The 27,526-nt window shown below is 42.7% G+C and overlaps 1 protein-coding gene across 1 annotated transcript; it reads right to left on the reverse strand.

Moving 5' to 3' along the window:
- Positions 1-3,880: 3,880 nt before the first annotated feature.
- Positions 3,881-8,100, reverse strand: LOC146661469 (uncharacterized). The gene is made up of 3 exons (XM_085419473.1): positions 7,173-8,100; positions 6,581-6,847; positions 3,881-3,955 (listed from the first exon to the last, which is right to left on the reverse strand). Exons 1-3 carry the CDS (start codon positions 8,094-8,096, stop codon positions 3,881-3,883), a joined length of 1,266 nt encoding a protein of 421 aa, XP_085275599.1. The 5' UTR covers positions 8,097-8,100.
- Positions 8,101-27,526: the final 19,426 nt, after the last annotated feature.

Here is a 27,526-nt window from a genome sequence, read left to right on the forward strand (position 1 = left end):
ACCTGCAGCTGCATTTACAGAGCTGCAGACAGCGTGATGTCCTGTATGGACAGGTGGAAGGAACCAAGTCCTCAGCTGAAACACTCGTGTTTGTCCACAGACAGGAAACACAGCAGGAAACTTCCTCACAGAAGTGCAGCTCATGGATAACACACTTCCTGTCAGTCAGAATGAGTCTGGAGCCAAACACAGAAAGGTGTTTTTGTCCAGATGAGCCCAGAGAAGAAACACGAGTGTTCACAGACATCAGAAGCTCAGAGAGGTGAAACATGAGGTTGGAGTCCTCGTCAGCATCCAGAAGAGCTGCTGTGAAACCCTGAGTACTCATGACAGACTCTGATGGCACAAACACATCATGATTCAAACAGAAAGACAAACATGGAGCTCCTGATCCTCCTGCATGAGAACAAGCTGACATGAGCGCTGTGTCTGAGAGTGTCTCCCTGTCACAGTGACAATAACACAGCTGCTGCTCACAGTCATTAAACTGACCTGAGGTCAGCTGTGCTCCTTACATATGAACCATGTGACCTTACATCAGTGCTGTGGATGACTGTAGTCATAGAAGAGTAGAGCTGTAGCAGGTGGTGTGAGGAGGAGGAGGAGGTGGTGTATTCTAGTTAACGCAGTACTGAAACACTCCAGCAGAGGGCGCTGTTAAGTCCTTATTTTTATCTTTTCACGACTGGACTATTGCAATTCCCTGTTTACTTATCTAAACAAAGGTTCTTTGGAGCGTCTGCAGATCGTTCAGAATGCTGCAGCAAGACTGTTGACGAAAGCTTCTAAATATTCACATATAACACCGTTGCTTATGCAGTTACATTGGCTTCCTGTCGAATTTAGAGTCCATTTTAAGATTTTGGTTTTAACTTTTAAGGCTCTTCAACAACAAGCACCACCATATATTATTGAACTTTTACAGCCCTATGCCCCTAGTAGGTCTCTGAGGTCGAGTAGTCAGGGCCTACTTGTCATTCAGTATACGAGACTGAAAACTAGGGGTGATAGAGCTTTTGCTACTGTGGCCGCCAGACTGTGGAATTCCCTTCCTCAGGACTTACGATCCGCTGATTCATTGATTACTTTTAAAAAACAGCTAAAAACACATCTTTTTAAAATTGCTTTTTGCTAACTTTGTTTGTATTTTGTCTTTTTAATCTGTTATATCTTGTTAAGCACTTTGTGATTTCTATCTAGAAATGTGCTATATAAATAAAATTTTACTTACTTACTTACTTACTTACTTACTTACTTACTTACTTACTTACTTACTTACTTACTTATTGTAACACAGTTACTGTGTGCAGTTATACTTCATACATAATCTGCACTTATTTCCATCAGACATGCTGTCAGTAAATGATTGGTTTCTATACATTTCTAAACACAAAACCTCTTCAAACTTCTAACATGCACATTTACACAACTAAATGGCAATATTGATGAAAAGAAACACATTCAACAAATCCATTTAAACCTTAAAACAAACAAAAGGAAGCATCTCTATGGACAAACAAACCCCTCCACTTGGTTTGACCTGCTGATGTCATGTGTGACATCAGCAGGACTTTAAAATGAAGAAATGCCGGGCGGGCGTTTCCCCACACCTGACCCTCATGAAGACTGAAAAGACAAACAAAGTAAGTATGAACGAATGACTTAATCTGTAACATAATAAAATGTAAAGAAACATGTAACTGAGTATTCAGCTTCATTTGCAGAATGTTTGATTTGCCAGCAACTGAATGCTTCCACACACAAACCCGGCATAGTGAGTGAAGCAATGTTACTTAACAAATAGCAAATCATAGCAAATACATAGAAACAGAATAAAGTGTTTAATATGCAAAAGAAGAAGAAGAAGTAAACACATATGGGACAAATGGAGACCATTGCAGCTCATCCACTTTGTCACACAGTAACAGTATAACTGGAACACATTTGCAATTTAGATCCAATATTTCTGAGAGAAATAAAAATTGATAGAGATATATGCATGTGTTATTATATTTATGTATCCCAGATAATTGTTTTTCATCTAGTCATGGGACACCCACCCCTTCCTCCCAAGTTAACTGCAGCCAAAGCGAGCTAGTGGGGGTATTTAGACACTCGCAACCAGTGGGGTAAAAAGAGCAACCAAGAAAGTGGCAGCCTGCACGGCCACAGATGTGCTGGAAGAGCTAGAAGCTCTACCCATGGAGAAACTCTTGGAGAACCTTGCTAAGCCTAACAGGGGACAGGTACTTCTGCCCAACCTGGCAGCCACAAAGTGAACTCATTTAGGTAAAGATAACCACATGCACCTAACCAGCCTGCACCAGCCTGACATTTCTTCCTCCTAAGTAAAAACGAATGGATGGATTGAACTTAGAGTCTCAGCTCAGTTTTCTATTTTGACCACCTACACCCCAAGATACTCTTTTAAAAAGTGTTGTTTTCAGATCCCTTTAAAGTTCATAAAGGGCCTGTTCATTTTCATTCAAATGTTTTATTACATAAATGTTACCGTTTTCTTTTGATTTATGCTCCCACTACACTGCACCTCTACAAACAACAATGCCACGGACTGTCAGCTGCTTTTACATGCTGTGAACATGAGTAGGTTTGATCAGAGTTTCAGTTATCAAAGAAAAGACAAACTGAGCAAAAAGAAGGAAAAAAAGACCAACTTCTTCCCAACTGACAAGAAAAATACTCGTCATGTTTTCATAATAAAGGATCAGGCTCCCCATTTATGACAGCTTGGACCAATAATGTATGTTACATTGATGCTACTGTAGAGACAGTGTCAACATCTCTATTTAAATATAATTAATATACAAAACACAATAAAAGTTATACATGAATTATTCATTATTTTTCACTATTGATAAAATTCATGTATACTAATCAAAGTTATACATGAGTAACGACATTATTAATAATGATTAATAATAATAATTCTAATGCCAACATGATGACTGTTCATAGCTCCTGCTTTGAAATACTGAACTTAAACATTTACCTGATGAAAGATCACAATTCACAGTGGCCCACTGTCAGAATCATTCTGAATATAAACTCATCGAGTTAATCTGAACCTTTCTCAAATGTGCTGTGAATAAATGCTGCTGCAAGCCACTGTGGGAAAGCTGTGTTATTATCATGGAAACATCTGTGACACATTCACAGAGGACGAGGACACAAAGGGACGACACGCAGAGGCTGTGTTAAAGTCAAAAATCCAAATCTTTAGTCCTAAACAGGCAGTGGTTACAAACAGGAAGACGAGCAGTCCATTAAACAGTCTATAGGGTCAAACATACAGAGAATTCAAACAGCTATTAAAAACAAATAACTGGACACTGAAAAACTTCAGTGATGTGTGAGGCACCAAAGGGAAGCAGCTGAGTATATTCAATGAATTATCTTCAAATACAAAGACAGAAACTCCTACAGGCAGCAGGCAAACTGAGCAGGATACACAAAGATCAGAGATTACAAAATAAATCAGACAAGGATTTCAAACTTACTGAGAGCAAGGCCTCTGTTACAAATCTGTCTAATAGAAAAACATGCTGTACAGATACAATACGCTCAGTGTTCATGGTCATTTAAAAACTGGCTCTACCTGAACCACTTCAATATTTTATGAAGTCACTGAGTCGACGTTTTCTACAGTTTGTTTCCTTCATTGCAGTTAGAGTTTGGCTGGTAAGGATGAAAACACACACAGAGCGTAAATTGTCTTTGTTAGTAACAAACGTCAGCAAAGAAAAGACAAAACACACAAACACTCTCATGATATTCATGAATTATTAGAAAGCATCCAAACATTCTGCTCGTGGACTTTTACAGTCTTATTTGCACTCGCTCATCTTCATAATCATCCTGATCAATACATGACAGGCGAGGCTTTGAGGTAGGCGGGGCTCTCTGCTGATGTCAGCATGAAAGGCAGGACCAGCGTCTGCCACATGTTGGTGAAACATCACAGTACACTGGCGTGGTTTCCTTTCCAGATGTTGGACGTTTGACACTTCAACGTTGAAACAGTGAACTAAATATCTGAAATCTTTCCTTCCTTAAAAGTTATAATCCTACTTAAGTTATAGTGCAAACGCTTAAGCAACAAATATACTTGATGCTAATTAATTAATATTTCCCTTTGATGTTGCAACTATGCGGTCACTTCTGTCTTTAAACAAAATAATATTTTCCAGTTACAGAAATCATAAAGTCCAAACTAAAGTGCTACTGTTGCTATATGCATTTTATATAAATCATCGATGATGGTACTGACATGAAGGAAGAGAAAGTTACAGGTTGCATCCTTTGACTTTGTCTCCGTGCCTTTGGGTGATTTTCAGAAGGACAGATGTTTCTGTTCAATTCTTAAATCAATTTTTTCAAACACAAACACTATTTGAAAGCTTCTAGAGAGTAAAATATTAATGATAATTATAATAACAATAATAAAAACAAAAGCTCTCAGATCCATCAAACCAAGCAGCAGAAAGAACAATAACTGAAGAGAAAACTTTAACCTTGTAGACTTCATTATGTTCCAGCTGCTCTACAGACGCTGTGACCTCGAACTTAAGCAGGTCGTAAAGTATGTGCAGCTCAATAACTTCATAATCAGACCCTGTGGTATTTAGGCAGCAGAACAACTAAGAATAACAACTACAAATAATGTTTTTAGGTTTCTGTTGTACTGCAAGGTTCTGTACAGGAGAACCAAACCAAGAGCAAATATTACGTCTCATTTACACCTGAGCACGAAGAGCCATCAACATTTAGCAAATTGAATCATCTTTGTTTAGATGCAAGAAGAATCATATAGAAATGAAAAAGTAGAAATAGAAATCCAGAGCAAAGATATCCTCTAATTCAGCGTAGCACATGTGCAGCTGCTGCGATTCACGTAAGCATTCGGCTCGTCGCTGTTGCAGATTTTTCTCTCGCTGTTCTGGCTCACAGCGCTGCAAACACAAAAATAAATATCCCCAAAGGTGTGAAAGGGAGCTAATTAGTAAGAGTATTGTTACTCTCCGCAGGAGTAGTCCAGCAGTAGAAATCAGTACAATAACAAGGTGTGTAACATCTAGCAGGGTGACAGAAAAACCCAGGGTAACTTCTAAGGACCTCAACGTCTCTCTCACATTGTGTTTTTTAAACATGCTTCCATTTGTCACTTCAGTCTTTACTCTGAAATACAGGAAGAGAAATCATGGCTGAAACAATTTCTCATGAAACCAGGGGTGTGGTCCAACAGTCAGTTTGGTGAGGAAGGTTCCTAACTGAGAGAAGTGACCCAGAAGTATCTGTGTAGCAGCCACAATGAATCCAGATCATGAGCTTTATTAACTGATCAAAGTCTCTTCTTTCATCTTCTGTATCATTCAGTTTGCATTGGTAATGCCCATTATTGTAATGCTTTTTTAAGACGAGCAAAACTTTATTTCACTTTGGGTTAGCTGGGATAAGTGATGGATGGAGGGAATTTTACTTCAGCCACAGAAATCCTAAACAGGAAGGAGGAGCAGAGTTACAGTGGATCACTATCCAGCAGGGAAACAAGGTTTATTTCAATTTCTTGGCCATGAGTGAGATTTACTGAGTGGGCAAATTAGGGAGACGACACCATCAGATCCCGAGCCCTCCATGTGTTAATCAAGAGACGGCTGCTGTGCTACATCCATAAATAATGAATAAATTAGGAGCTAAAGCTGAAAGGACAGTTTATTTGTACCATCTTCACGTGAACACATTCAAGAACATCACAGATGAAGAAACATTAAAAACTTCCACACTACATAAAGCAAGAAAAATAGTTTTTCTTTCAGGTGGTTTCAGAAAAACAGAAACATCAAACATCTCCAAGACTCTCTTTGAAAGAACTAAAAACCTTTGTTCTCATGGTCCAATCATGAGTGAACTCCCCGATGAAGCCTTGTGTGCTAAAACATGTCAGAGTTTTAAAGGTTAAACATGAGTTTCCAAAACGTTTTGCTGGAGAACAATGAACTATTTGACTGAGTTTCAATCATTTACAGACGAGCAAAACCAGGACAGAGAAAAAAGGACAAAACTGACTCAGTAAAACAACAGAAAAGAAGATCCCATGTAGATCTGTATTATGTAGAAGTTCAGCCCAACAACCAGTTCAGTTCAACACAAGTTTAAATGATTCTATCTGAACTCTGTGGAGCCTGATCTCAAGCTTTTTGAGTCTGACACAGAAACCAGAGGATCTTTCTGTGTCTTCAGATTCACTGTGATCCAGTGATGGGAGTGATTTCAGCCCTGAGTGATCGCGCTGATGTTTGCACAGAGCAGACAATGAGGTGAATGTTTGGGCACATTGGTAACAGTGAAACAGTTTATTAGTAACGTGGGATCGTTTGTGTGCAGAGTATGAACTGAGATTCCTGAAGCTCTTGTCACACTGGTCACAGCTGTAGTTTCCTTCCATGTGTGCACGTTCATGCCTGTTACGATGACCTGACTGTGAGAAGCTTCTCTCACAGTGTCTGCACTTGTGTGGTTTCTCTCCTGTGTGGACTCTTTTGTGTGATTTAAGGTCCCTTGCAGTGGTGAAGGATGACCCACACTGATCACAGAGGTGCTTTTTAACCCCACTGTGAATCAGTTCATGTTGTTTTAACTCACTTGGTGTGGTGAAGCTTTTCCCACATTCTTTGCAGTATTTCAGTTTGTCTCCAGTGTGTCTACGTTGATGTACTTTTAGGGTCTTTTGCTGACTGAAAGTTTTTCCACAGAGGTCACAATGAAAGTCTTTCCCACCACCACAGTGATGACAGGGTTGAGAACTGGATCCATCTGTGTCGCTCTGCTTCTAAACAAAGACACAAAGACAGTGTAAGTCAGTCCTTCAACATTTGTATCCTGAACGTCGCCTGAAATAAAGAGCATCTCTGCAGACGTCCAACTACATTTGACTGTTTCAGTTAACACACTCAGTTTACTGGGCTGCAATAACTACAATACTACCACCATAATACTACAGTAATACTAAAATCATAACTGAAAGGAAAATCTGAATAATCACTCAGAGCTGCTTTTCCATGCAGTAGAATTGCTAACATGCTAACACAGGTTAATGAGCAGAGTTGTTCCAAACAGTCAGGCTAAAATGACAAGATAACAATATAAATACATACCTCACAGTAGCTGCACTTGTAGAGTCTCTTTCTGGTGTGGATCTGTTGGTGTCGTCTCAGGTGATGTGGAGCTTTAAAAGTCTTCTCACACAGGTCACATCGATAAGGTCTCTCCTCAGTGTGGGTAAACATGTGTTGTTGTAAGTGTGTGTGAGTTATAAACTGTTTGCCACACTGTTCACAGCAGTACACATCATGTCTGGTGTGAATGCGTAGGTGTTTATTTCGGCTCTCTCTCTGGCTGAAAGTTTTTCCACAGATGTCACAGCTGTATGCCTTAATTCCAGAGTGGGTAACTAGATGCTTCTGTGAGCTGCTACTGTGAGTAAAAGCTCTGCCACACTGATCACAGCTGTACGCTTTAACTCCACTGTGGATGAGTTGGTGTGTTTTTAGGGAACGCTTCAAGGAAAAAGACTTTCCACACAAGTCACAGCTGAACGGTCTCTCTCCAGTGTGGATGGCCTGATGCTGTTTTAGTGAAGCCTTCAGAGTAAACTCCATCCCACACTCGTCACAGCTGTATGCCTTAATTCCAGAGTGGGTAACTAGATGACTCTGTAAGTGGCTACTGCGAGTAAAAGCTCTGCCACACTGATCACAGCTGTATGCCTTAATTCCAGAGTGGGTAACTAGATGCCTCTGTAAGTGGCTACTGTGAGTAAAAGCTCTGCCACACTGATCACAGCTGTATGCCTTAATTCCAGAGTGGGTAACTAGATGACTCTGTAAGCAGCTACTGTGAGTAAAAGCTCTGCCACACTGATCACAGCTGTACGCTTTAACTGCACTGTGGATGAGTTGGTGTCTTTTTAGGGAACCCTTCAAGGAAAAAGACTTTCCACACAAGTCACAGCTGAACGGTCTCTCTCCAGTGTGGATGACCTGATGCTGTTTTAGTGAAGCCTTCAGAGTAAACTCCATCCCACACTCGTCACAGCTGTATGGCTTAATTCCAGAGTGGCTAACTAGCTCTTGACCATCCCTTAAAATTTATACCCATCCTTTGCCCTTCATACCCAAAATGGTCCCCTGACAAAAGGTGATATAGCAATATCATATATGAATTTTTTTTCTGATTTTTTTCACATCAGATCTTTTAAACAACTTCAGACCTAACCACAGATATAAAGTTTTTCATTATTTTTTAAATATTTTTTTTAGGTTTTTATGGCTTTGTTGTCATAAAAAACCCTGTTTTTTTGGGGTGAAAAACCCATAATATGCAATATTTTCAAAAAATTAGTTGCAAATGGAAATATTTGGCATTAGGTTATTACAGCCTTGAATAGGCAAATAATTCATAACAACATTGATTTGAATGCATTATTATTTTTGGAGTAATAAGAGTTTTTAAAATTTACACCCATGCTTTACCCTTCGTACCCACATGGGTCCCCTGACAAAAGGTGATATAGCAATATCATATATGATTTTTTTTTTCTTTTTGTTTCACATCAGATCTTTTAAACAACTTCAGACCTAACCACAGATATAAAGTTTTTCATTATTTTTTAAATATTTTTTAGGTTTTTATGGCTTTATTGTCATAAAAAAAAAACCCTGTTTTTTGGGGGGGAAAAAACCCATAATATGCAATATTTTCAAAAAATTAGTTGCAAATGGAAATATTTGGCATGAGGTTATTACAGCCTTGAATAGGTAAATAATTCATAACAACATTGATTTGGATGCATTATTATTTTTGGAACAATAACACTTTATTGCAAAAAAACAAACTGAACTGACCTGAACAAACTCAACAACAAACTATACAAAGATGTAATTTACATTATCATACATAGCATGAACCATAAGATGGTTAGATTTTGCAGACAGGACATATCTTATATATATCTTTGTAGCAGTTACGATAATAATGTGCTGTTTGCACAATGAGCACTGCTTCCGCTTTTTGGAACGCTGCGCTTTCTCAGCAAAAGCCTCCCCTAAATTGACCGTGTGCTTTGTGTTGTGCATGCGCGCATCTGTTCATTTCGTGGCATCTGTGCAGAAATGACTAGTAAGACAAGGCTGCAAACTATTCTCACAGACTTCAAAGGTGCACCTGAATTAAAAAATGATCATCCTCTATCTTATTGGATAGACGGTGATCTTTTTCTGTCTCTCCCTCCTGTTCCATTCCTGTGACACTGGAAAACTGAACTGACCTTAGCAAACTCAACAACAAACTGAACAAAGATGTAATTTACATTTTATAGCACGAACCTCTAGATGGATGGATGTTGCAGACAGGACATATCCTAACTTTTGCAGCTGTTACGATAATAATGCGCTGTTTGCAGGATGATCACTGCTTCCAAGCTCCCCTAAATTGACCGTGCGCTTCGTCTTGTGCGTGCGCGCATCTGTGCATTTCGTGGCGTCTGTGCAGAAATGACTAGTAAGACCAGGCTGCAAACTATTCCCACAGACTTCAAATGTGCACTTGAATCCAGCTCTGCTGACTTGCCACTGGGAGAGTAACGACTGCCCCTCCCCCCTCTGCTCAACAAACACGTGGCTGCTTTTACACCCCTCCCTTCTCTGCACACGAGCCTTGTTTTTGCCCTCAGCCAAGTGAGGAAAAATAACATTGACAGAGGTTCAAAGAAAAGAGAAAAAAAACGGAGCAGGCTGCCGTTGTTCACTTCAAGGAGGCGGCTCTATGGGCTGTTTTGTTTGCGGCCGACACACACACACACACACACAGTATATATATATTCTCAATCACATTCACACCACTCTCTTATATCAGTTCCACTACATCAAGACTATTTTATGGTGGTCAGCTGTTTTATTGCCATGCATTTTGCAAGGTAAGATAACCATGTCCTGCATTCAAAACCACTGAAAATGTCTATGGTGGTGCTGTGCCTAATATTGTGCTCATTGGATCCAAAACATATTTTTCCTTTATTTTGAAGGCAGAGGCTTAGATCCATTAGGTATTCACGAGAAAAAAATTATCACATGTCAGGATTACAGTATATCGAAAATATGTGATTATAATGGGAGTCAATGGGGCCCAAAATGGTACAAGGGCAAAGGGAGGGGGTAAATATGTGAATCTCCTTTACTATACACCACACCATAGAGGGGATCATTGAATTTTAAAAATAATCCTAAAATTCACATCCTGGGCAAGTATCATGCAACTGGTCTTTAAAATGACTGATATATTTAAAATCGAAAATCCAAAAGTACCCAAAATGGTCCCGTTTTTTGCTAGGGTAGCACGAGGGCTAGATGACTCTGTAAGCTGCTACTGCGAGTAAAAGCTCTGCCACACTGATCACAGCTGTACGCTTTAACTCCACTGTGGATGAGTTGGTGCTGTTTTAGTTTAGCCCTCACAGTAAAACCCTTCCCACACTCGTCACAGGTGTGTTTTTTCTCTCCCTTTCTTCTGTGAGGTTTGTCGGCCTCCTGAGAGCGCTGACTTCTGGCTCCATGTTGGTCCTGCAGTGACAGAGATACAAACAGAGGCAGTGAGTGAAATGCAGTCGTGGAACAAACTCAACCTTCAAACTCCATTAACACTAGTTTTAAACCTGAAGGTGGAGCGTGGCACCAAACACCTTAAAGGTCTCTTATCCCCACCTGCTGGTAGTTCTAACACATTACATCCAACCTGCTGTTAAAGATAATTCATGACTGTTCAAACACTAAAATCATGCCCATCCCTCCTGATTGTACACACACACACACACACACACACACACACACACACACACACACACACACACACACACACACACACACACATTATTTTATAATTTAGATTATTTTGTTGTTTCCAATTACATATTTCTATAATTTGTATAGATTTATACATCAGAATCAGAATCAGAATCAGAATCGTGTTTATTGGCCAAGTATATGTGCAGACACATACAGGGAATTTGGTTCCGGTAGATGGTGGCTCTCAAGCACAGCAATGTAAATCTCACACACACACACACACACACACACACACACACACACACACACACACACACACACACACACACACACACACACACAGTGTCTATATATACACATTACACATACATACACAAAGCTGTGTAAACCAACTATAAATAACGAATCTAAACTTATATACATAAATACAGAAATGAATGAGGTGGAATGAATACTACAAAATGTACATAAGGTGCAGTTGCAGTCTGGCAGTGGGAGCAGTATGACAGGTCAACTGTTAAGAAGGGAGATGGCGAGGGGAAAGAAACTGTTCCTGTGTCGGGTGGTCCTGGTCTGCAGGCTTCTGTACCGTCTGCCAGAGGGCAGCAGATCAAAAAGTCTGTGTGCAGGGTGTGAGGGGTCTGCGATGATTTTCCCTGCCCGTTTCCTGGTTCTTGAGAGGTACAGATCCTGGATGGAGGGCAGGGGGGCGCTGATGATCCTTTCTGATGCCCGTACAGTCCGCTGCAGGCTGCTCCTGTCCTGTTTAGTGGCTGCTCCATACCAGACTGTGATGGAGGAGCACAGGACAGACTCAATGACCGCAGTGTAGAACTGGATCAGCAGCTCCTGTGGAAGACTGTACTTCCCCAGTTGTCTCAGGAAGTACATCCTCTGCTGGGTCTTTTTGAGGATGGAGTTGATGTTGGTCTCCCACTTCAGGTCCTGGGAGATGGTTGTACCCAGGAACTTGAAGGTCTTCACAGTTGACACAGGGCTGTCTGATATGGTGAGGGGGAGCAGAGTTGAGGGATGTCTCCTGAAGTCCACTGTCATCTCTACAGTCTTAAGAGTGTTCAGCTCCAGATTGTGCTGACTGCACCAGAGTACCAGCCGCTCAACTTCCTGCCGGTATGCAGACTCATCACCATCTTAAATGAGGCCAATGACAGTGGTGTCATCTGCAAACTTTAGGAGTTTGACAGCCGAGTTCTTGGAGGTGCAGTCGTTAGTGTAGAGGGAGAACAGTAGTGGTGAGAGGACACATCCTTGAGGGGCACCAATACTGAGGGACCGGGTTTCAGAGGTGATCTCCCCCAGCCTCACTTGTTGCTTTCTGTCTGTCAAGAAGCTAGTGATCCACTGACAGGTAGCTGGTGACACGCTGAGCTGGGAGAGTTTGGAGGAAAGAAGTTCAGGCACAATGGTGTTAAAAACCGAACTAAAGTCCACAAACAGGACCCTGGCATAAGTTCCCGGGCGGTCAAGGTGTTGCAGGATGTAATGCAGCCCCATGTTCACTGCATCATCCACCGACCTGTTTGCCCGGTAGGCAAACTGCAGAGGGTCCAGCTGGTGGCCTGTAATGTCTTTCAGATGGGCTAACACCAGTCGTTCGAAGGATTTCATGACCACAGACGTCAAGGCGACAGGTCTGTAGTCATTCAGTCCTGTGATGGTGGGTTTCTTGGGAACAGGGATGATGGTGGAGCGTTTGAAGCAGGAGGGAACTTCACACAGCTCCAGGGATCTGTTGAAGATGCGAGTAAAGATGGGAGCCAGCTGTTCAGCACAGGTTTTGAGGCAGGAGGGTGAGACGCCATCTGGTCCGGGGGCTTTCCTGGGCTTCTGTTTCTGGAATAGTCGGCTCACATCCTGAGTGTGTATTCTTAGTTTCAGGGAGGAGGAAAGGGGGGTGAGAGGTGTGGTGGAGGTCGTTGAGTCTGGATTGGAGAGGGTGGTGGTGGTCGTTGAGTCTGGATTGGGGAAGGTGGGGGTGGTCGTTGAGTCTTGATTGGGGAGGGGCAGGGTGAAGGGGGGAGAGGTGGAAGGTGTGTTGGGGGTCAATGTCTGAAGCAATGTCCCTGGGGAGGGGAGGGTGGGGCGTGGGAGTCTGTCCGTCTCAAACCTGCAATAGAAAGTGTTTAACTCGTTGGCCAGGTCTTTGTTTGCTTCAATAGTGGGTGGGGGGCGTCTGTAGCTGGTGATTTCCTGCAGGCCCCTCCACACTGACGCAGGGTCGTTGGCTGAGAGCCGTTCTTCCAGCTTCTGGGAGTAGATGCTTTTAGCTGCTTTGATCTCCTTGGTCAGTGTGTTCCTGGCTTGCTTGTACAGGACCCTGTCACCACTTCTGTAAGCGTCCTCCTTGGCCTTACGAAGATGTTGGAGTTTAGGAGTGAACCATGGTTTATTGTTGTTGTGTGTGCAAAAGGTCTTTGTTGGCACACACACGTCTTCACAGAAACTGATGTATGATGTCACAGTGTCCGTGAGCTCATCTAGGTTCTCAGATGCAGCTTCAAAAACAGTCCAATCAGTGGAGTCAAAACAGTCCTGCAGTTCCTGCTTTGCTGCGTTAGTCCACTTCTTCACAGTTTTGACTACAGGCTTGGCACGTTTGAGTTTTTGCCTATAAACTGGAATAAGATGGACCATGCAGTGATCAGAATGTCCCAAAGCTGCCCGGGGCACAGAGCGATAGGCATCTTTTAGAGTGGTGTAGCAGTGATCCAGTATGATGTTGTCCCTGGTGGGGCAGTCTATATGCTGTCTGTATTTAGGGAGTTCGTAGTTTAGGTTTGCTCTGTTAAAATCCCCAAGAATAATTGTAAAGGAATCCGGGAATTTCCTCTCCAGGGTAGTAATCTGGTCAGCCAGCTCGCACAGTGCGTTGTTCGCGTTGGCCTGTGGAGGGATGTAAACTCCGACCAGCATGAAGGAAGAAAACTCCCGCGGTGAATAAAAAGGTTTACAGTTGATGAAAAAACTTTCCAAGTGTGGGCTGCAGTGTTTCTGTAACACTGTGACATCAGTACACCAACCTTCATTAATGTAGAAGCAGACTCCACCACCCTTTGTTTTCATAATTATTCAGTGATAATAAATCCTATGTTTGTTTATTCTAAAGGAACCCCGTTAGCTTCCACAACAGATGTTGCTCGTCTTCCGTCAAATACTCACATAAAATATTCCACAATAAAGTGGATTCAAGATATCCACATAATTTCACTCTTACATCCACAGTGAGGTTTCACAATTGTTCAAATATAAGCAATCAATAATAATAATAATAATAATATCAATAACATTGAGGCACATTACACAAATTTCAAAAACAAATCATGTCTTACAATATTTACAACAACTAAAAGCTCTGTAAATCGGCTTTTAAGTGTTCATTGAAGTTTTGAATAATTCTCTAATTTTTTAAGGCAACTTATTCCACTTAAAAGTTGCTCTAAATGTAACAGTTTTACAAAACGTTACTTTTAACTCGAGCATTTACTAAATTGCAGCTTGTTGAAAACTGTGTAATATGATGATGTATTTCATCTGGATACTGCAGCTGAGCAGAATAAATGTGGTGTGTTTAACAGAATTGCTTTCTTTAGAACTACAAGTAAGCCATAGAATATTTTAGCCTGTACAGGAAGCCAAGAAAGGTTATTATGCATTTTATCAATATTAGTATAGTATGAACATCTTCACACTAATCTGGACGCCTTATTCTGGACTAACTGAAGTCTGTTAAGATCTGTCTTATTAGCTGCTGACCAAATGATTGAACAATACTCCAGATGAGACATTACTAGTGCATTAATGACATCTTTCATAATGAAGAAGTGATACACAAAGAGCATTTCATAGCCATAGCTATGCCTTGTCGGCAGAGTTATGTGACATTAGTGATGTTTGTACTTTCAGCGTTAACTTGGTTTTAAAGCCTTTAAAATATACGTCGTTCAATAGTCGACCTTAATCTGACAGAGAATGTGATGATTTTGTGGATAATTAAAGTCAGTCATATATCCACAAACACAACAAGCTGAAAGTCAGTGATGCTGCTCGGTTTGCAGTCCTGAACATCACGGCACAAGCAGGATCCACTGCACTGTTAATGTTAGCTGTGTTATATTGCTGCCTCTGTTCGGTGGTGTCGAGCCAAACGCACTTTAACGTGTGTTTGAACGAGCTGACGGTTCACTCGTTAAGCTGAAAGAAAGATGCTTTAATCACAGCAGTCACACATGTGTCCACTGCACCATCTGGAACTCTTCTTGTTTACACTCGTAATAACACAAACACTAAATCCTGCTTCTCTGTGCTGTTGTGTAGCAGTGTGTACACCTGAGACTTTCACCTGTCTGTCTGTCCTGCACTCTCTCTGTTTCTTTCTCTCTGATTGTGGAATAAAAGTATGAACATGTGTTTATAAGTTACACTTGTGTTTGAATCCTGCAGCTTATCACACATTTGATTTCCATGTGTGACGACTGCAAGTGTCCAGAGTGAGGACAGACTGAGGGACCCACTGCTGCACATCATCTGTGAGGCTTTGCAGCCCTGATGATCCACCAGGACAAACTCAGCAGTGTGTGAGGAAGAGGAGGAGGAAGAGCCAGCAGCAGCTGACAGATGGAGAGAATAGACAGACTGTTCCCTGTTTGTGAAGGACTGCTAGGAAAGTTTAACATAACTGTCTGTGCTGAATCAGTCTTATTAGGTAATGTTCAAATAATGTGATCATCCCAGTGTTTTCAGTGTGGGAGAAAGTACTCAGGGCCTTCAAGTTACACACTATGAAAGGCAGCAACAAGTTTAATGTTCAGAAACCTAAAGTATGTATCAGCAGCAGAATGGAGCTAAAATAAATGTTGGTTTCAGTTCTATGAAGCTTTGAGTATTTTGGATCAGTAGCTGCTGTGTTTGTTGCATCATATTGCTGTAACTGTTTATATGCTTTATATATTCTGAGCTAAGTTGATCTATAGTGTTACATCATATTCTATAAGGATGTTATGTGTTTGTATACTTTCTGCCCAGTTTGACCCATTTAGCAGACGTCAGCCTGTTTAAGGCTCTGATATCTATTCTGTGTGACTTACAGCAGTTATGACATGGTCTGATTTTCTCACCCAATAAAGGAATATTTCATATATCAGTCGACTCTTCATTCTATCAGACACAGTTATCACAGCTCCTACATTTGCTTTTTACACATATATGTAAGCATTGAGCCACATTTAGTACCAACATATTAAATGAACAATATTTGTCTCTTATATATGATACACCTATATACACACTGTCACAGATACTTGTCTGTGAGTGAAGTGATTAATATAATAACTATAATATTGGCCATATTATATTTACATTACCACAGTGAGATGACTTTAGTCTCATGAACAACATCAGCTAATTGTTATTTACAGCTAATCTTAAACGACTGTTCAGCACAGAAATGAAGCCCAACAATCATGTTTCACAGTCCTGTGGTCTCAGCCTCAGATACTCATCAAATCACACAGAGCTCATGTAGAAACAAATGAACTAAATATGTTCTCCTTCATTTCTGTCAAACAAAGCTGTATGAAACGTTTCCAGCTGTTAGTATCATGGTTGCTAGGCAACCTGGGCAGCGCGACGGAGGCTAGACGTCCCATTTCACGAGCCTATGAGCCTCGCACTTCGGCCTTAGCGGTCTTTGAGTACGCGGCCCTTGAGGACTTTAAAGCTGCAGAACCTGAATCGGGATACAGCCATGATGATCTCCAGCCTCGTGCTCGCCAACATTCTCACCTGAGTTAAGAAGACGATCACTGAAATGGTCTCAGCAGGTCCTTTGATGACAGCAATGAAATGCAGTGGTAAGGCTTTTTGGGGATTAAGTTCGTTTTCATGGCAAAGAAGGACGATGCAGTTCATCTGATCACTCCTCATAACATTCTGGAGTGCAGGCAAAATGCTATTATAAAAACTTAAGCAGCAACTTCTCCAGGTTCCAATATTTATGCAATTCTCAAACCTTTTGGCCACGACTGTATAACCTCTTCTGAAGTTTAGTGGATATTATACATGGTTATGCTCAGGATGTGTCGGCCAGTTTCCACTGGAAACGCCTTTTGGTTAAACTGTCAGCGAGGAATTTGCATTTGCACTGTTACATTTTTATATAACTTTAATGCACATAAACAACAGCTGCTTGTTTCAGTGAAAATACATTGATGGGTTTTTAATAAAGTTGTGCAGCTGTAAAGTATTTTGTCTGGTGTCAATTCTATCGTCAGCTACATCGTTATGGCAAATGTTCAGATGTATATGGTGATAAATATCTTTGGTCATATGGTCCTGCTCTGTCTGTCACCTTCTGTGTTGAGCTCATTGTTTCCTCTGTAGTGGCTGAGCTGAGTCCAAGTAGCTGAAAATGTTCCTCTGCTGCTCCGTCAGACTCTCCTCCTCCTGCTGATCAGCTGGGACACAAAACAGATCTTTGTTAGGCTCCACACTGCACTGAAGAGTCAAAGTGTCTCATATGTTCATCTGACAAGTAAAAGAACACATTTTTGTTTCCCGAGGTGGGCAACTTGTTGGAAACAAACACAAAAGCTTTGAGCACTGATACCTGCCATTGCTGGCATTGAAAGATGCAACGCCAGCAATGTGGATTGTCAAGACTCAAACCAATCATCAAGCAAAGACAACAGGGATCATTTGTTTCTGTTTATTTAGCATTCACAGCATTTGTAGTTGCCTTCTGTGCAGGGGAAGTCCACGCACACTGTGTGGTACCGCCATCCACAGAAGGTGCATTCAACCTCTGTAAGAGAAACGAGGTTGTCTGAGACTGAAATGATATTAACTAAAGAAGTGGTGATTTGTAAAACTTCACATTTTGATCCGGGACGTAATCTGCAAATAGCTCAATAGCCCCTAACCCTAGCCTATTTTGTCATCCTTCTGTTCTTGCAAAAACAAAACACAGCAAGACAAAACCTCCACCTTTCTTCTACAGGCTGGGTGAATTGCTGTGGACATTCACTAATCCTAAAGTCGGCACCGTTTTTGTCTCAGTACCAAGTCAGTTAAAACTTTTAGTCGTCAGTCCGTCACAGTCCAGTCACATGCATACATCCACACACATTCATACCAGAAGTTGCTGATAACGGAGTCTCACGCGCAGCCTATTCGAGCCTCCATCACCCCAAGACGACGTCATCATTTTAAAGGAAACAGTTCCTTGTTTGTTTTTTCCTTCTTTGGACTGGATTGACTCGCTGCAATCCTTTTAGGCTCAGGACTTCTCATGTGATCAATGTCCCATATAAGTGAATTTCTCCCAAGCCCATTATAATCATGGAGAAAAACACTTTGCGACTGTTTCCAGTAAGAATATTTCATAGCGCTTTAAAGTTCAATCTCTCAGGCCTGGATTAAAGAGCTGATTTGTTAAATCAGGAACTCACAAAATACCAAAATATCACCACCGGTGGATCACACCTCTCAGATGTTCTTATCTCAGTGCACTGTAACAAAAGCACAAACAAACGTAAACAATAAAATACTAATAAAGTAACAAATACTGGGGCCCATTGCAAACATGTCCAAGCATAAAACCATCTTTCTCTCTCTTAGAGAAAGAAAACAATCCAAACCTCAATGATAGAATCAACCTAGTGTTAAGCAAAACCCAAAACTCAACCAAAACTTCACCAGAAAGTTTTTCTCCCTCCCGGGACAATATTGTGCAGGAATACAGGTACCGTAAGTCCTTTTTGCACTGACAAAAACATGTTGGATTGACTTAACTCAATAGTGGACACTGGTTGCACACAAATGCTTTGCTTTGGCAGAAACTTAAACAACTAAGTTAAATCGACACAACCTTTTCATATTCTCTCCGAAATAAAACTCACACCGCTAATTCATCATTCTCACTCTGTACCACTGCTCCTTATCAGGCTGTGTGAAGCACAGTAAACAATTCAGTGGAGGCCTTAAGCCATAAACAAACATCACGCACAGACATTGTTTCCACTACCCAACTGCTTTAGACCCTGTCCCCTAAATCTACACAAATGCCCTCTGGGTGGCATGAAATGCATTTAACCAATAAACAATCAATGGCTTCTTGTTGTTTGTCAGGGGTAGACATTTGTTCACAAGTAAGAGAAATAAGACACTGCAGACCAGACTCAGAGAGTTTTAAGAACGTGCGCACGGGTGAATGTCTCTGAGAAGACACACACACCGAGTGCAGGCTTGCTTGCTTTATTTATAGGGCAAAGCAGGTTACATAGTACTTCCTCTTCTGTGAGAAGTCAAAGAGAGGTTAGGCATTAGCTCAGCTTATCTGATCTTTCACACACTGGAGTAAAGAATACAGAAGTATATCATGCTTTATCTGACATCACAGACACTGAAATAAAGAATGCATCATGTTCTTATTAACAATAGGCTCGGTTATGTGAAAATATATGAACACTTGAATATAAGGCACACTTGATTATATTGTATTTCATAAAAATCCCCTTACATTGTTGTAACCGACTCCGTATTTGGATGTTTGTGTGCAGCATTTGTTAGTAAAGCATTCTTCATTGCATCAGCGTGTGTATGGATCACTTCTCAGTGTATTGAATCAGCATTTCGATTTGTGCACGTGTGTCTGTCATTTCTCACTCAATCAACGAGTGCATATGTGTTCATATGTGTGTTTCTCTTCATTCTGAGTCAGTGCATGTAGATGTGTGTGTTTGTGTGGGTGTTTGTGTTCATCACTTTCCTGTTCTGGTGTTCTGGGTAAACCACGGCCTGAAGCGTGCCCTGGGTCCTGCCCTCCTCCTTTTCAGTCCGTTTGCATCCGTTGGTGCTGCTGCTCAAAGTTCTGTCCATACTGGTTCTGGCCCCAATTGAGGCAGTCCTTTTCTCCAGTGTCCTGCATCTTCTCCTTGTTCCACTCCTCCTTAACTTGACCCTTTGCTTCTGTAGCTCCTTCAAGGCTTGCTCCTGCTGTTGGAGCTTTTTCGTCAGGTTTGGCAACCTCCTGCTCCAGCAAGCTCCGGCCTGATTTCAAGTCCTGTGTCTGGGACTCCAAGCCTGATGGGTTCGATTATCAGCCAGCTCCTCCTGATCCATGCTCAGTTTCTGCTCTGATGCCTTGAGCTCTTACTGAGGGCAGAAACCTCAGAGTCTTCTCCGTACAGGTCAGATTGAAGTCCATTGATGTTTCCCTTGCCTTTCTCCACGGCCTTCTACAACTCTGCTGTTCGGCTCTTCTCAGAGGTCAGCTCCTGGCCGAGCCCCGGCACCTGTGCCTTCAGCTTATTTTCTCCTGGTGCTTTTGTCCATTCTGAGGTGCCTCCTGACCTCAGTTACTCCTCCTGTCTCTGGCACGCCCTTTTTGTTGCCCGATCATCCGTGTTGGTCCGTCACTGTCCTGCACAGTTTTAATGCAGAGTTGTTAAGGTCAGCATTGTCTTGCTCGGCCTCACTTTTCATCTGGGCTTAATGGGCGTCTCGTCACAGCTCTGTCAGCTGAAGCTGTCTGGAAATCTCCCCGTGTAGTGAAACGGGCCTTGGATTTAACGCTCTCCGTCTCTGCTGCATGAGATCGTTTTCCTGCAGCACTGTTGACATTTTCAGGTTGTTGTTGTGGGTCCAGCTGCTGTAGCATTTGGTCAGGGTCACATCAAAGATGGTAGAGGAGTGAGCAAAGATGGTAGAGGAGTGAGCAACGATGGTGGAGGGGAGAGCAGGAGTCCAGGTCAGCCTCGGCTTTCCGGGCCGACAAAGCAGCCTGTAATCAAGCATTCAAGCCTTCTCTCCCCCTTTTTTTGTTTTTTCTCACCATATAATCCACTCATGACCCACCAAGCTGACAGGACAACACAGGTACATGTTAAAATTCTTAAGATCATGTTTAAAAGCCCAAAAATGGACATTTCTTTCACTCAGTAATCACTTGTATTAATCAATCAGCAGAAAACATGTCACAATTTGAATCTTTTTACCACTAAATTTGTTGTGTCTTCACTGGTTGGTCAGACCAGTGTCTTTTTGAAGTTAAGTTGTTGTCCTGCAACCCAGAGAGTTTATTTGTTAGTAGTGGATAAACTTTATCATTTAACAACAGGTGTGTGTTAAGTTTCGCTGCTTTAACCTTGTTGGAAAATCTTCACGTGTTCATGAATGTAAGCTGTTTCTTCATTGCGTGTGTGCGTTTGTAGGTGGGTTAATTTAACTTTTTTTTCTCAAACCAGGAATTCCTCTAGCACGTGCCTCTCTCTCACATTACTCTGCTTGTGTGTTTTGTTTCACCTTTTTGTTGTGATGCTCCGGACGCCTTCCCAACCTCCACAAGTCTGTTGGCCCCAATTTTATGTGTTAAAACTTCTCTTAATTTCTCCTCTAATTCTCTCCTCGCTGCTGTCTTTTCCACAGCTGCTGATTCTTGCTGAGTGTGGTTTCCATTACTATAATTTTGCTTCGGCCGCTGTGCTTGTGGGGGCAGTTGGCCCAGGCCTGTAGCCACCTGTATCAACACACTAAGAGATTTATTTAATATCATTTTCATCACAATCTTACTCTGCCGACTGAAGTGCCGGTCTAAATCATGCACGATTTGTCTCTTCTTGTCACGGCGGGGTGCGCCGATGTGTGATGAAACAGGACCCAAAAGCAGATGAGGACGATGAGTTGTAAGTTTGAACAGAAAAGTGATCCTTTAATGATAACGGCAAGGGAAAACCAGGAAACCAAAGCAAACTGTCAAAACACTAAGAAACAAAACACTAAGAGGTACTAAGACCAAAAACTATAACTATAACTGTGGTGGAAAATAACAGGCAAAGACTATGACTAAGACTAATGTAGAACTGACAGACGAAAACCATAACTATGACTGAGGGTGAGGAAAACTAACAACGACTAAGACTAAGGTCAAAATAAACAGACGACCTGACAATGGCATGCAGAAAACAAAGGGCTTAAATACATACATGAGGTGATCAGGGGAAGTGGAGACACATGGGGGAACAGCTGACTGACATAAACCTAATGACAGGACCAGGAGAGGAAAGCTAAATACAATGAACAAAGAACACATGACACTGTCAGAATAAAACAGGAAATACTAAAACTAAACATGACAACACCACTAAACAGACCTAATACGTGATGAATAAATACTAAACCCCAAAACATAGAAAACCCAGGAACAATAACTGCCTAAACTAAAGGCAAATAGGAAATAACACAAAAACTAATAACATATCAAAAAATAAGAAAAATACAAAGAAAACTCAGAGTGCTGGGTCGGAGACCCAGCCTGTGACACTTCTATATCAAAACCCAGCCAAACATCAAACATTCAGCGTAGTCATTCAAAACCTTATTTGTAATCTCATAATCAGCAAAATCAGCGTTTTAATTACAGGCATGTATCATTGTTTGCAAATCATAATTATAAAACTCAATAACACGCTAAACAGCAAGCAAAAGTCCTCTGTGCGCTTCACAGCAGCCACCTCATTTGCATGTTCACACACCGTCTAAAAATAGCTCGCAGCGCTGCAGCTGCACGTCACACACACAGTCTCACACAAAGCTCTGTTATTTTATATTACAAAGACGTCTTATATTTACAACCAATGCAAGGCCTGACGGATTTAGCACCTAACAAATTTCGACAAATTTTACCATAACGGGTCTCACCGAAGAAAGATAACTTTTTTGCAGCCAATCCCAGTATCTGTTTCCACAGTCTCTGGCCTAATTTCTAAAGTCCCTAACTCAATTTAACTGTGTCCAAAAAAGCACATCACACCGTTTCCGACGGTGAGGAGACTCTAACTCCTAGCTTATTCCAGGATGCCCTGTACCCCACAGATAAGCCAAACTGAACTACCCCTGTTCGCCGACAGGTCAAGACCGCGTGTCCACGGCCAGGAGGGAGCGTAACCTCCGGGCTATGCGCTTCTTAGCAGCCTCTAACTGCCGTCCTATAATAATTTATAACACCTTGAAACAACAGTCAACACCCTAATAAAACCCTAATAAAAGAGTCTGACTAAGGCAAGTGCAACCTAGAGGTCAATGGAGCCTTTCCCTCACTTATAATCACACAGGTCCACACTTATAACCAATTTGGACTTTAACCAACGACATGACCAATTCCCTACCATACTACTTGAGCGTTTAACTCAATTTCATGGGACTTAAACCCAGTATTTCTTCCTAGCAGTTTCCGACTGCATTTATTCTTCCTAGCAGTTTCCGACTGCATTAAACACTCTTAACCGACTTTAACTGCATTAGACACACGCGGATCCTCATCAAAATCAAAACAGACCCTCTACCAGTAATTTCAGTGAGTAGACTTTTAATTTAATCATGTCCAATTTGGCACACTTTGGAAATAATTCAACAGGTAGTGCCTTACCTTTGGATAAGCCGGCTTATGCCCACTCACGTCAGACCACTGGCTTGTGCCTGTCCGTTCGACAACCTCGGACAGTCCAAACCTCCAACTTCCACCCCAATACCACAGGACGAGCCCCCAAGCTGTTACGAGTTCAAAATTGGGGATGGAGACAAGAGAAAAAACCACAATAACAACACTGGTCCGGCAGGGTTGAGTCAAACGATGATTTTAATAGTCACACGCGTGGGAGATGGACACTGTATGCAGACAGCCTCAGATCTCAAAATGGTGGAGCATTGATCAAACTCTTATAGCCTCTGGTGCCCCCACCTTATCATAAAAGCCTAAACATTCACATGCTTTTCTCTCACACGGCGCCTAAGCTACGACCTTGGCTCCCCGTTTATCTGCTCCTGCTGAGATGGGGCAGAAAACTCCAGCATGTTCACTTCTAATCAGACAAATAAGGCGATGACTTTCTGCGAACAGTATTTCTTATAACATCATAAAACAATATCATTCATCCACAATAAATCAGCAGTCTAATGTAATGCAAATCAGTTTAACTAATGCAATAGTTATCAGTTTCTTCTAATTCAGGAGAATAATGCAAACTAAAACTACATAATAATTCACAACCTTTAATTAGGGGTCTAACATGGCATAAAATAATATTACAATCTAACAATTATCAGCGGTGGAAACCCTGGATAATGAGCCTGGCCGTCTATTCCCTGCCACAAGATCTATACCACGTCACTCTCTTTTATGATAGGGAAGATAATGACACCTATCGGGAACAATCCCAGTCTGATCTTGAGGGTCAGACTTGGAATGTGCGAACACATAACATTTATGTTGGACCAGAAGGTGTAGCCACGGCTGTGAAATTTATGGATGAACAACTGCCTTGATACAATGTGGGAGAGGATTCAGCTCCCCACATTATATTGGCGGTCCACGAAGGTCATGAAGCAAGAGATCTGGGACCGATGGTCAAGCGGGCGCTGGACAACACGTGCTGGCAAGGCACCCAAATTCCAAATGTCTGGTATGGACCAAAATGTAAAACATATGGCATAACTTGTTCGTCCAACGATGCAGTGATCTTAGAACATAAAGACATTTCCAGAATACATGGAGAACAAGCTCGATGACCTAAGAGCAAGGGTCACCTTCCAACGTGACATGAGGGACTGCAACATTCTGTGCTTCACGGAGACATGGCTGACCCCCACCGTGCCGGACCAGGCCATAACTCCGTCGGATTCATTCTTTGTGCTCCGCGCGGACAGAACGGCAGAGTCGAACAAAACCAAAGGTGGAGGAGTGTGTTTCATGGTAAACAGAAAGTGGTGTGATGCCAGGAGCATTTCTACTCTCTCCAGCGGCTGCTCGCCACATCTGGAGTTCCTGAGCATTAAGTGAGGCCCTTTCTATCTGCCCCGTGAATTCACCTCAGTCATCGCCACGGTGGTCTACATCCCACCCCAAGCGGACACAGGTATGGCTTTGTCCGAATTACATGATGTGCTGAGCTCGCTTCAAAACAAGGACCCGGGCGCAGCCCTCATTGTAGCAGGAGACTTTAACAAAGCGAACCTCAGACAAGTCATGCCAAACTTTTACCAGCATGTCTCGTGTCCAACGAGAGGGGATCGAATTTTGGATCACTGCTACACGCCATACAAGCAGGGCTACAAAGCTGTCTCACACCCGGCTTTTGGGAAGTCTGACCACAACGCCATCTTCCTCATTCCCCAGTATAAACAAAGCATACGGAGGGAAGACGTGACCACGAGGGAGGTAAAACGGTGGACTGCCCAATCAGAAGCTACGCTACAGGACGCACTCAACGACGTCGACTGGGACATGTTCAGAGCATGCGCAGTCGACATCAACGAGTTTACGGAAGTAGCAGTATGCTTCGTCAATATGCTAGCGGAGGAGATTATCCCCACTGCGAGAGTCACCACATTCCCAAACCAGAAACCGTGGATGGACAGATCGATCCGCACTGCAGTAAACGCCAGGACCGCCTCCTACAACGCGGGTCTCACCACTGGCGATATGAGCGCCTACAAAGCGGCCTCATACGGCGTGCGGTGAGAGATGTCAAACGTCGGTACCGGGAACGTGTGGAGTCCCGCTTCCACCAGGGCGACACACGGAGTATGTGGCACGGACTACGCACCATTACGGACTACAAAGCCAGGGACACTGCGCCGATCAACGCCGACTCTGCATTCACCAACGAGCTGAATCGGTTCTACGCCCATTTCGAGGTTAACCAGGCAGCTAATGCTATCTACCGCCTGACTACCGAGGACAGTGACGTCATCAGCGAGAGACCGGTGACCAGCATCGCGGAGCATGACGTCCGAGCGGCACTGAGGAGAGTGAACACAAGGAAAGCGGCGGGGCCAGATGGCATCACCGGCCGTCTGCTGCGCTGCTGTGCTGACCAGCTAGCAGGTGTGTTCACTTACATCTTCAACGAGTCCCTGGCGAAGTCTGTGGTCCCCACATGCTTCAAAAGATCCACCATCATCCCTGTGCCCAAGAACAGCAAACCCTCATCCCTGAATGATTACCGGCCAGTTGCACTGACCTCGGTAGTAATGAAGGTGTTTGAGAGGCTGCTGAAGAACATCATCTCCTCCTCCATCCCAGACACCATAGATCCGCTGCAGTTCGCCTACAGATCCAACAGATCCACAGAGGATGCCATCGCCCACGTCCTACACACCACACTCAGCCACGTGGACAAGAAACAGGGTAACTATGTGAGAATGCTGTTTGTTGATTACAGTTCAGCGTTTAACACAATAGTGCCCTGCAGACTGTTCACAAAGCTCAGGGATCTGGGACTTAACAGCCGTCTGTGTGCATGGGTGTTGGACTTCCTCACTGGCAGAACTCAGGTGGTGAGGGTGGGCAGGTGCTTCTCCAACAGCATCACCATCAACACAGGAGCACCTCAGGGATGTGTCCTCTCGCCACTGCTCTACTCCCTCTACACTTCAGACTGTGTGGCCACCCATGGCTCCAACACCATTGTGAAGTTTGCTGACGACACAGTGGTGTTGGGTGCCATCTCCAACAACGATGAGGCGGCCTACATGGATGAAGTGAAGAATCTGGCATCGTGGTGCCAGGACAACCACCTCCAGCTGAACGTCAGCAAGACCAAGGAGCTGGTGGTGGACTTCAGAAGGGGTCAGCACAGAGACTACAAGCCCATTATCATCAATGGAGCTCCAGTGGAGAGGGTGCAGTCCTTCAAGTATCTTGGTGTCCACATCTCCTCAGACCTGACATGGGCTGCCCACATTCAGGTCCAGACCAAAAAGGCTAGGCAGCGCCTGTATCACCTACGACAACTGAGGAAGTTCAGGGTCTCTCCAAAGATCCTCAGGATTTTCTATACAGGCGCTGTGGAGAGCATCCTCACACAGAACATGACATCGTGGTTCGGGAACAGCTGTGTGAAGGACCAAAAAGCTCTCCAGAGAGTGATCCGTACAGCAGAACGCTGCTGCAAGATTGCTCTCCCCCCGCTTCAGGACACCTACACCAGGAGATGCCGGACTAGAGCAGCGCAGATACTGAAGGACCCGTCCCATCCTGGCAACAAACTGTTCCAACTTCTGCAATCTGGTAGAAGGTTCCGCATCTTCCGGGCAAGGACAGAGAGACTCAAGAGGAGCTTCTATCCCCAAGCCATCCGTGCCCTAAACACACACACCCGCCCTCTCACATCATCTATAATTGACTGAGACAGGACTCTCTTCCAGACACTAAACCAAGGCACAATGTACATTTCAATTCCTTTAATTTTAAATATGTTTATATTGTCTATCCTGTAAAATAGTCAGATGTCTATTCATATTAATGTACAGAATTCACCTGCTTGCTGCTACTACTGCACATTCACCCAGTGTATATACTATATATATATATATTTATAATGTTCTTCCTCTACACCCCCCCCCCCCCCCCCAAATTTTTGCACATGTCGAGGAGCGTGTCAGGCTACATTTCACTGTGTGTTATACTTGTATAACTATGCATGTGACAAATAAAGAACCTTGAACCTTGAACCTTGAACATGGCAGGGAAAGAACGGATCATCCTGGTCTCAGATATGCTTAAAAACCTTTAAATTGATTAAAAATCCCAGTCTGCAATGTGATATTATTCTGTTATTATATGTTACCTTATATATGTAATCAAAGTAGTTGAA

This window comes from Rhamphochromis longiceps, linkage group LG9 (assembly GCF_057381845.1).
Source record: "Rhamphochromis longiceps isolate RC_006_pf linkage group LG9, R_longiceps_female_GT1.1, whole genome shotgun sequence".
Taxonomy (NCBI): domain Eukaryota; kingdom Metazoa; phylum Chordata; class Actinopteri; order Cichliformes; family Cichlidae; genus Rhamphochromis; species Rhamphochromis longiceps.

Excerpts from the sequence above, each read along its gene's own strand:
- LOC146661469 (XM_085419473.1), bottom strand. The coding sequence starts at position 8,096 with ATGGAGTTTACTCTGAAGGCTTCACTAAAACAGCATCAGGTCATCCAC. Across the intron at positions 6,848-7,172 it reads ACAAGTGCAGCTACTGTGAG|AAGCAGAGCGACACAGATGG; the intron begins GTATGTATTTAT and ends GTCTTTGTTTAG. Across the intron at positions 3,956-6,580 it reads GTGGGTCATCCTTCACCACT|ACGCTGGTCCTGCCTTTCAT; the intron begins GCAAGGGACCTT and ends AACATGTGGCAG.